We start from the raw sequence: 11041 nt of genomic DNA on the forward strand, positions 1-11041 counted from the left end.
GTTAAGAGTAATATGGGTAACACTTTACTTGAAGGTATCTACATAAGAGTGACATGACAGTGTCATGAACACATGACACTGTCATGACACGTGAACCCTAACTCTAACCCTAACGCTAACCATAACTTGTCATGACAAAAACCGAATGACACTCAAACTCTCATAAACACTCAAACGTTTATGACTTGTTTATGTTTATGACACGTCCAGGACAGTGTCATGTCACTCTTATGTAGATACCTTCATTACATGTCATTTAGCCGACGCTTTTATCCAAAGCGACTTACAATTGCTATATATGTCAGAGGTTGCACGCCTCTGGAGCAACTAGGGGTTAAGTGTCTTGCTCATGGACACATTGGTTGATGTATTGCAGTGGGAATCGAACCCAGATCTCCCACACCAAAGACATGTGTAATACCCACTGTGCCATCACCACCCATCTTTCAAGTAAAGTGTAACCGTAATATGTTTGCGGTGACTCACTCTGGTTCCTGCCGGGCCTTCTCTGCCTTGAGGTCCGGCTCGGCCAGCGATTCCCTGAAACACAGAGGAGAGCAGCTCACATTCACACAGAGTCTAGATCTACACATTTTAACAAATGACATCAATATTTTAAAAACGTCACACGTGACCACTCTTAAAACAACTGATGTGAAATGACAGGGACTACAAGGACAAGGATTGTTTTTTTAAAATGAGTAAATGTTGCATTATACGTTTGCAGCTGTCATTGTATTCATTCTACACATTGGTAAATATTTTTGATGCGACTTCACATTCAGAACACGGGTGTGTGAATATTTTCTATGAGTAAGAATTTTAAAAGTTTTGTTCTGCAAGTTCTGACATCGCATTTACACGGCTGAGTCGAGCCGAGCCGAGCCAAGCCGAGTAGAGCTGGTACTAGCAGTGGGTAAGCGCCATATGACACCACCCAAACTAGCAGTCAGTCCGACCAGCGGTGACATGTTGCTGTTCCTAATGCTAGACTTGGCTTATTAAAGACGCTAGCAAAGCAACACTGGGCAGAAAATAAGCACAGCAGAGACGACCGATAGACCAGACCTCCGTGTTTAACTATACACCTTTAAACGTTACAGTTACGGCTGAAAATGACAACAGAAAACATGTTTGCCGATTTCACATAGCTCCGTAATTAAAATCAACGGCCAGTTGTCTACACCGGAATTGATTTTGTGTTAGCGCAATGTCACCGTGATTCGGTCTATTGCTTTTTGCTCCTCTGCATGCTTGCTCGTTTCAACAAATGGCTGTAATCAGTGTAGCTTGGCTGTGTGTGTGTGTGTGTTTTGTTGCTTCCTGTTGCTCTGCAATGCTTCTGCTTCTGTCTTGAGGATGCTCATTGTGTTGCTGTTGCTGTCATTTGGTGTCTTGTTCGTCTGTTAACTTTCACTCATTTTTTCACCCATCACCTAACCTGGTATTCAGGGGCGTAGCACAACATTCTGGGCCCTGTAGAAAGGCATCCTCCCCGCATCCACAGCTATTCATTCTAGCATCTTTCTGGGCCCTCCTCACATGAGGGCCCTGGGTACTCAGTCCCCTTTCCCCCCCCAGTCTGACACCCCTGCTGGTATTAAAACATGAGGTCAAAGGACTGCAGTAGAAAATTAGCCAGCTGGCTAACACTGACACATTTACAGATATGTTGATTAATGGGTTGTCCCAGCTGGGGACCTTTGTTGCATGGCTTCCTATACTTTCAACTTTCCAAAAATATAGAAACCATTTAACTCTCCTGTTACAAACGTTTTTTGTTTAGATTAAATCTTGCTGTCTTGTTACAAACTCAGGAAACCGAAAAGAGATTTGAACAGCAGAAAGCAACCTTTTGCAAATGGCACCATTATTCAAAATCTGACAACCGTTTGCTTCCGAAAGGTCATATTAGTCCCAGTAATTAGTCCCAGTAATTTACAGTAGAACATTACTTTTGTGAGGCTCTTCTCATGGAACAGACCGCTGCCCAATGCTCGGTCACTGACGATATTCAACAATTCATTTTTATCTCTGACAAAAACACTTTAAAATAGAATATAAGTTTGAGATGGTAGACGTTTGCTGTCTTAATAACATGATTTGATGAGGATTCGTAATGATTAAGTACCAGACAAACGGTTGAATATGAACATATTGATCATTAAGACCTAACTAGGGTTGGGTTTTTTCTGATACCGGTGCTAAAGGATACTTTTAAAAGAGTGTCTAAACGGTGCCTGAACTTTAAAAAAAGTTTTTTAAACGACAAAAACAACCACTGGAAGGTAAAGGGGTATTTAACAATAACTTTGAATGCACCACGAGGCTGTCAATTACTGTAAAAAGGCCTTTAGGCTACCAGTTTTTGTGTTGTTTTTCCGGCAACTGCAGCTGCAGACTGCTACGTCCCGCTGTTGGAATCCTCTAAAGTGAAATACAGTCACACTTTACCGTTTAACGTTAGCTGTCAGTATTTTAACCGTGTTTAATCCAGCTACTAGCTAACGGTACGGCTAGCGTCACCTGCTGTCAAGTGTAGTGTTAACTAGCGTCACGTGCAGCGATGTTTCTGTTGTCTTAGTTTTTTCTTACCTGTGTTCCTTGTTGTCCAGCTTCACCTTTCTGTCCTCTCTCTCCTGGAGAACCCTGCAGATCAAAATTATACTTTACTTTTCTGACAGTATGCATATCGTTATATATAAAATGTACTAAATATAGTTGCAATGGTGTAAAAATGACGGTGTTTTTCATAAACGTACAATATGAATTGTATCCGGAATATGTCACCATGAAAATTAACATTCAAAATAACAACCTTTACAAATAAATGGGGAAAGTTTAAGTGTCTATTAGAGTGGAAGTAGTGTCTATGATTTATGTTTTACTGCCAATGATGTGGACCTGAGCTCTATAGTGAGACTGAGAACTGGCTGGGTGTTTGTCTTACTGGGGGTCCTATGATGGAGCGTCCGCTGGGTCCCTGTGGTCCTTGGGGTCCCTGAGGCCCGGGTACACCTGTATCACCTACTGGACCAGTTGGCCCCTGGAGAGAGAGAGAGAGAGAGAGAGAGAGAGAGAGAGAGAGAGAGAGAGAGAGAGTTAAAGACAGTCTTGTATAGTCTAGTCTGGATCTGCGGAAGTGCATTTCTAATCTCTGTGTTGCCGTTCTCAAACTCTGTTCTCTTCGGGAAACAACAACAAACTTCGAGCTAGCAAGCTACACGCTGAAAATATCAAGGCAGGCCTGCTTGGTTCTTTCAGGGAATGATTGTAAAGATTTACTAAGAATATGTTTAGGTCATTTCCTCTCTAACTGAGACGTTTTGGGACCGATTGGTGGGATTGTTGTGGCCGAAGTACACACAGAGATACACTGGTAAGAGCCAATGAGGTTTAACCATATCAGCTAATTTAAATAGCTCACGTTACTGTATTGCGTCAACAGTTAATTTAATTTATTATTGTATGTGGCATTTTCTTTTGCAGGGTGCAAATGTTCCACCACAACAAGTTCCTTCCTGAGACTATTTAGCAGAGCCACCGTCGCTGCGTCCGGAGCTCAGCGCCGCCCAAGACGACTGTGATTGGTTTAAAGAAATGCAAAACAACCCAGAGAGTTTTTTTTTCTCCTATACCAGAATGTATCTGCGGTGTAGCCAGACCTTACTCCACAGCACTGTGGAGATGGAGCCGGCAATGTGAGACTTTGTAATGTCTGATTTGAGGACACTGGTGTCATGTAAAACACACTCATGTAGACTTAGTACACATCCAAGAAAGCCCAGCCTTTGTTAACCTATAATGATGTCTGTTAAGACAGTCTGACAGTGTGTGATATTATAGAGTCATAAATGCGAGACATATGATAAGATAAGAAGCCTTTATTGTCATTACATTACAATAAATACTGCGAAATTACGAGTGCCCCTCCCAGCGGTGCCTAAAAGAAAACTATATTGCACACATCCACGCATAACATAAGACAAACATTCATTCAGCATTTGTCATAAAACAAGGGCAGGTAGTTGCGATAATAAAGATATTGCCAAAAATAATAATGATATAATAGCAATAAAGCACAGTAAAATGGATTGTAAAAACACTCATAAAAATGTGAATATGGGTGCAGAGTCACACACTGAAACACTACACGTTGGTCCCAGACCAATCACAGCCTGCCCGTCTTTTATGACTTATAGAAGGTACTCTGGACCGACTTCCAGGACAAGAATTAAAACAAAAAATGGCATTCAAAGTGGTGTGTCTGGTGGTCTGGTGTTCAGAAAAGCCTCCAAAAAGAAAAAACAGGGCAACTTAGTCTAATGGGTATCCATTTTTATTTATCTTCTCTAAGAATAGAATAACATAATGAACTTTACAGAAGGATATAATGTGTTCTGCTCTTTGACACGATGAAGGAAGTGGTTTATAAAGCTTCATCATGTTCTGTTTGTGCGCATGCTTGTGGCCAGGTCTTAATATTTTTTCAGACTCCATTTCCTCTAGAGTTTAACATGATTTAATGAGAATGATCACTGTGAGGAAATGATTCAAGTGATAACAGAATATGTCACATACGTAGCAAAAACAAGTCGATGCCTATGTGGCCACAGGATGCCATGTTGTGCAATGTGTAATGTGTTGCAGATCAGAAAAAGAAATAAGGCAGGACATTTAAAAAACATTTCTCTGTTCATGTTCAATGTCTGATCCATTACATGGCGCTTGTTTTCATCATTTAAAACAGTTTTTTATTTTATATTTTTTAGTCTTTTCTGTGAAACTACAGCAGCGACACTGACGTTTTCAAGTCATTATCGGCGAACGATCTGAATTCCGCGAACCCGTGCAAAGTGCTCTAGCATATTCGACAAACCACAGATCACATATCACATCTGTCAGAAAAAAAAGTTCATCAGCTCACATACATCTCTGTTTTAAAAGATCAAAGACAGCACTTTTTTTAATGGGCAAGTAGTTAAGGGGTTTTACAGTACGTCAGAAATGTGGCAGTGTGTTTTCCTGCTACTACTTCCTTAATACTCTGTGTTGAAGAGAGAGACAGAGGCGATGGCAGCATCGGATTAGAGCACAAAGGTATATTTAGGATTCAGAAAAACAAACTACAGCAAAGCACCGGCTATTAGAGGAATACAACAAGGTGTACTGCTGCAGGAAATTGTGAAAACGCTGCTGAGACTCGTCAGTTGTCTCAGAATTTAAAATGTCTTCCAACATTTACGAAGACCCAGATTTGACTATGGATGTGAAATACAGCAAAGGAGCCAGAGAGGACAGAGGAGAGAGAGTGGAGAGAGTAATCGACATCTACGAGAGTGTGGACACTTCCACAAACCGTCGTGTTCCGACACAGCGCGGCGGTACGTAGGCATTAAATACTTAAAGTCAGAGTCAATACTTAAAAATACTGATTATATCAAAACAAACGGAAACTGTACATTGAAATCAAGGGCTCAGCTATCAATGACGTGTAAACGATTGTCGTTATATTGATGAAATAACAATATTCATTACAAGAACATTTGCTCTAATGCCTGCAAAAGATTAGTAAGTAGTTTGCCATACCACTGTGACATGTACATTTTACGAACTTCACTCAAGGTCATCATACACTTTAATACTTTTATTTAATGGTGTAGTCTACGTGATATGCAGGTATACGCAGTATACCCACTAACAAAGCTCCAGGATTTCCATATACCCACTTAAAAATGCCCAATGACACGCAACAACATACTTTCTATTATATTTTTGGTATATTTTGAATTGTCATCTGTGTTTTTTCTTCTTCACATAGGCTAAATAAAGGTATTTCCACCGTGAATTGGTGCATAAAAGTGAATTCAAATGCAGGAAATGAAGTCTTTGATGCTCAAAATAACACCCAGACCCCCCAATATGATATGCCCCCCCCCCACCCCAAAGGCAGATTCTGGCCCATATACAATATATTTATATACAGTACAGTATACCCACTACCATACATTAGACTACACCACTGCTTTTATTACATACATTTGTGTTTTGCGGTTGTTTCCTGTAGAGTGCATTCTGTTGTTACGCCCCTAAACTGTGAAAACTCACTGCCTCTGGATACTAGAAAGGCAAACTCTCTGAATTTTTAAAAGGAAATGAAAGACTTTACTTTTTAATCTGGCTTTTAATTTGGAGTAATATTGTAGCATTAGTTTATAAGTGTTGATCATTGTTTTCATGTCATGTTTGCTTTATTCTGTTGGTTGTATTTATGGATTTTTAACATTTACTGTGTTCTGGTTGTCATTTTTAGACTTGCTTTTTTTAATAGATTTCTTTGTCTTCTCTTTTTGTGTTTTTGTTTGTTGTTTGCATCTGTGTTTAAAGTTTGTTCTGTGAAGAACTTTGGGCTGCATGCTTGCATGAAATGTACTTTATTAATAAAGTTAAGTTGAGAGTTGAGTTAAAATGTCTTTGTCGTCGTCTGTTCAGACGAGCTTGACCTAAATCAAAATGTGTCCTCTGTGTGCTTTGCCTCTGCAGGAGCACACACTCAAAATCATCCTCCAGCTGTGCAAAGAAACCCTTTCAGAGCGGCCGCGCTGGTTCTGGGTTTACTCTGCCTCCTGCTGGTAGCTGGAGTCATTGTCCTGGCCAATCTCTGTGAGGACCTCGTCTTTATTTTAACGTCCTATATTGAGTCACACAAAACCTTGATCAGTTGGTTTGATTTGAAATCCCTGCCCTGTCTTTTTTTTTTGTGCTTTTCACCAGATATTTCAGTCACGTTGGAAAACAACCAGCTGCAGAACAGTACTAAGGAGCTGCAGACCAGTAATAAGGAGCTGCAGACCAGTTATAACAAGCTGAGCAACAGTTTCTGCCAGGAGACAAAAAACCAGACGCACGGTGAGAAATATTAAAAAAAGGACCAAGTCTTATAGGCAGAGCCAAACAGAATCTGCAATTTTTTTTTTATCCGCAGTTCTGTGTGGCCCTGCTAATAAGTGTTATATATTTGGCATTAACTTATTTGATTTGTCACTAAAACACAGGATGGAGGAGATTCCAGTGCAGTTGTTACTACCAATCTATTGAGATGAAAACCTGGACAGAGAGCAGGACGGACTGTCAGAACAGAGGAGCAGATCTGGTGATAATAAACAGCAAAGACGAAAATGTAAGTCTGTTATTGTGTTTGTATGTTTTGCTTTTGGCAATATCTTCTTTGAGATGATCAAAGGGAAAAACCGGAAAGAGAAATCCTCTGAGTATTTCTATTCTGTGCAGGCTGTTCCATTCGTACATATACATGTAGCTACAAAAAGTAAAGCACTGTAATCTGCATGTATTTTACGTATTTATTACTGTCAGCACCACGTTGACTGCTGCTGTATAAGAGCTGGAAGATCCGTGTAGGGAGGAGGTCGTGGGGGGATGTTTGGCTCCTAAAAACACAGCATTTTCAAGCCGGGGAGCGGAGTTCATGTCCCAGAAGAAGTTAAGGAAAAACGCAAGACGTTCACCCGGGAAACCAACACATTCTCACTCCCATCGCGTCAAAAAGCGATGCTTGGTCAGGTGTCTTTGATATCATTATTGACGCAAAAAGTCTCCGTCATATTAAGTCATATTAAGACGCGCTTGGTCGGGACATACGTTTAACTGACATGCGGCACAAGAACGGGACAGTTAGGTTTAGGAAAAGATGGTCTACCGTTACCTTAATACTACGTCATCTTACAGCGATGCGGGCGAGCTGCTGCTCTGCCCGGTGCGTCCTATACACATGCTAAAAAGTGAATTTTGCGTCGGTATCTGACACTGAGAGCCACTGTCCATATTTTACGAGTTGGGAGTGAGAACTGCTTGAGGAAACAGGTCTTCATGTCCCGGGAGTACTACTACTGGTGTTTTAATTCAAACCACAATGAGTTTTCTAATCATAGTCGTTTTGGTGTCTAAACTTAACTGTGTCTCCACATGACAGTCACCTTTTGTTTGTAGGATATCATACGAATTGTTGTGCATAAGTTCTTGTACAATATACATCAACTGCAAATGGGAAACCGCAATCTGGCACATTTACATCACAGCAAGACACTTAATGTTTGTTGTCCCTGACAAAATAAATGTACTTATTGCGTCATTTCTTTATTTATTTCTACTTCACCATGGAGGATTTCTTTCCTTTAGAGACAGTCAAAACATTAAATATGTATTAACTACCACAGAAATACTAGTGTTTGAATAGGTAAATAATTGTATGCTCTTTTGCTAAATTTTTAGGATTTTGTCAGTGAGCTGAATAAAACTGAAACTTCCTGGATCGGTCTGCAGTCAGTGTCAACAAATGATTGGTCAAAAGAGGAATGGAAATGGAAATGGGTGGACGAATCAACACTATCATATAGGTGAGAACATTTTAATATTTATTTTTTTGTTTTTAATTACGATATATAGGGGTTATTGTATAATAGTATATAGTTGAATGAAATGGAACACAAAAAACAAGAAAGTTCCAATAATAATTTATTAAGACGATAATGACGTTAGCATTTTCATTTAAAATGAGCATTTCCTGAAAGATAATCTATAAACGATTCAACACATGGTTTTAAGTTGATATCAAAGCCACATGATGTGTGTAGCGTTTAGCTGTTGGGCTGAAAGATTACTTTGTAGTAACCACACTCTCTGCACACAATCTGATTCTGAAGAACTGAATGTTAAATGCTTTGTGCCACCAAAGCATTCTGACCTTGAATTTTGGCTCATAATTAAAAAGTCAAAAGCCAAAAGAGGTTAAAGGAACTCATCTTGGCTCTTGACAGCTCATAATGAACTTGCAGTCTACTGCTTGACCACATAGGGGCACCAACATGCTCATATTATCCTCCTGTGGGATGCCCTCTTCAAAACAGAAGAGTAAATTGTGAAAAAAACAAAAAGAATGAACAAAACATATACTACATACTAGTTAAAAGACATAAGAAACTAAATATAAACCTCAAGTGTCAGTCCTGGATTATTTTCATGAGTTTCCAACCACAATAACTGCATCGTCATAACAATAATCTCTTGTTTTGTGGCTTTTAACCTTAATGACATAGTGCTTGTTCTACAGGTCCTGGCTGACAGGCGTGAATGTAAACCCCGTGAAGGAGTCCACAGCATATATGGATCGGGACGGAAATTGGAACTATTCCAATAATGGATTGAAAAGATGGATTTGTGAGAAACATATTTATAAGGTCTGATATGTAACTGTTATGTAATGGATTTGAATCTTGACACATTTCTTTTTCTCTTATCCATTGGTACTTGTTGCCCTCCCTTAGAAAACTACATAATAAAGGCAAATATGACACAATGAACTGTACTGTGTTACTCTAAAAATGAAAAATGTAGAAGTACAAAAAGGCCAAAGTGTTCCATAATATAAGAAGAAACGTACGTAGAGACCAAGCGCCAACTTTGCCATTGATAAAGTGCCTTAAACCAGCATTCTCTCAAATTTCCAGCAGGGGGCGACTCCACTGGCTCCAAAAAAAGAGTCTGTTGTATCTTCTCATAGACTTCTATAGAAGTCTATGAGAAGATGAGTCTACTTCTCACTTGATTTGTGGGACTGTTACTTCTTCTACCGCTGATGTTCTGCAGCAACTACAACCAAACGTGGGAAACAATGTAATAGTTGAACTATAATAACCTGTTTGTATAATAGCCTGAAAAAATAATGGACAAAGCCTCCAGGCCTAAAAAAGTGAGGCCTAAGATGAAGTGACTTAAAGCTGCATTAATTTCCTAATTATTATTACACTAATTTCCAGCAGGGGGGCAAGTCCACTGTCTCTAAAAGGAAGTCTGTTTCTACAGAAGTCTATGAGAAAATGAGCCTATTTCTCACTTTATTTGTAACCGCAGTAAACATTTTCATAATGAGTTTATGGTCTCAACTGCTAGTTTCAAGTCTTCTTCAACATAGCATGATGTTCATTTTATAAATGATGGTCCCATTTATTTTAAAATAGACGATAAAGCAGGGGATGCTTTAGGACCTGCCAATCAGGACAGAGGCTTAGCAATGCTATCCATGCTAACACTGTGGACATTAAAATAGACCTGAGCCTGTTTTTTGCTGTTAAACTTTGACCCTCTCACTATGTGTTTTCACTTCATCAGTTAAGTGGAAAATTTTGGTCCCCTAAAAATCTCTTCTTCAGTGTTCTGCCAACCAAGCTAGCTAGCGTTAGCATTAGCTGGTAACTTAAGGGAAAGTTTGCGGATTTTCTGTACTGTCGTACATTCAGATGAATGTTGCCAGTACCCTGAGGTCAACGTTTACATGCCAGCAAAACTCTACTGGATGACTCAGATCAGTCGGTTGAAGTCGGCGACTTTCCCTCTTTAGCGCTTAGCTTACCATCGTAACCATACACAACACTGGCTTAGATGCGTCATTCTCCCTAGCTTTGCCCTTTTTTCCAAATATTCTGGTTCCAGAATACCAAGATGGCGACAGCCAAAATGCAAGCTCTTGGCTTCAAAACGGCAGACCACAAACCAGTTGGTCACATTTTAGTGTTTCTTTGCATCACTGGGAGATTTGGCCTGATGGTGGCAGTATCGAAAACATCAGGGTGTCACCACAATCATTTTTAGGGAATTGAGCCCTACAGTAGTGGAAGTCTGTTATTGTTGAATCATGGATTGACAGACAGATTGTCTAATACCTAGTTCCAGAGCAGGATATCCATTTTAATTCATCAATTGTCAAATATTAACTTCATTAATAATGACAACGTTTCAGTTTAGGCAACAGAAAGAAGCATTTCCTGTTTTGGCCAAACTGTTGAACTGCTGTGTGGCTGGGTGTGAGGTGTGATAGCGTTCAACTAAGCTGTGAATAAATGCTATTTATACATTTTTCAGTTTTACACAAATGCATTTATAGCTTGTAAATTGTTTCATAAAATAAATCCAAAGATTGGACAATGCAGTGTCCTCACTGAAGTTAAGAAAACCACCGGACTGGAGT

General features: G+C 39.6%; 2 protein-coding genes across 3 annotated transcripts in view; one reads left to right on the top strand and one right to left on the bottom strand.

Annotated features, from left to right (window-relative positions):
• LOC116059779 (collagen alpha-1(XIV) chain-like) overlaps positions 1 to 11041 on the bottom strand; it is a 252849-nt gene that overhangs the window by 21396 nt on the left and 220412 nt on the right. Inside the window, exons 39-41 of the mRNA XM_035993029.1 lie at positions 2951 to 3046; positions 2596 to 2649; positions 487 to 540 (exon numbers count right to left, since the gene is read on the bottom strand). Coding sequence (XP_035848922.1) covers positions 487 to 540; positions 2596 to 2649; positions 2951 to 3046 — 204 coding nt within the window. The remainder of the gene's footprint in view (positions 1 to 486; positions 541 to 2595; positions 2650 to 2950; positions 3047 to 11041) is intronic.
• LOC116059782 (natural killer cells antigen CD94-like) lies at positions 4645 to 9374 on the top strand. 2 transcript variants are annotated; one of them, XM_031313037.2, is made up of 6 exons: positions 4645 to 5384; positions 6544 to 6663; positions 6775 to 6909; positions 7056 to 7180; positions 8290 to 8414; positions 9128 to 9374. In XM_031313037.2, the coding sequence occupies exons 1-6, from the start codon at positions 5228 to 5230 to the stop codon at positions 9258 to 9260; spliced, it is 795 nt and encodes a 264-aa protein (XP_031168897.1). In that variant the 5' UTR covers positions 4645 to 5227; the 3' UTR covers positions 9261 to 9374. The 2 variants fall into 2 exon arrangements, with proteins under 2 accessions (XP_031168897.1, XP_031168898.1); XM_031313038.2 differs by having other exon boundaries at positions 4646 to 5384; positions 6544 to 6674; positions 6822 to 6909.

This window comes from Sander lucioperca, chromosome 16 (genome assembly GCF_008315115.2).
Source record: "Sander lucioperca isolate FBNREF2018 chromosome 16, SLUC_FBN_1.2, whole genome shotgun sequence".
Taxonomy (NCBI): Eukaryota; Metazoa; Chordata; class Actinopteri; order Perciformes; family Percidae; genus Sander; species Sander lucioperca.

Bases quoted from the DNA above. Each gene is read 5' to 3' on its own strand.
- LOC116059782 (XM_031313037.2), top strand. From the start codon at position 5,228: ATGTCTTCCAACATTTACGAAGACCCAGATTTGACTATGGATGTGAAA. The intron at 6,664-6,774 runs GTGAGGACCTCG...GCTTTTCACCAG, and splicing joins CATTGTCCTGGCCAATCTCT to ATATTTCAGTCACGTTGGAA. The intron at 6,910-7,055 runs GTGAGAAATATT...ACTAAAACACAG, and splicing joins GACAAAAAACCAGACGCACG to GATGGAGGAGATTCCAGTGC.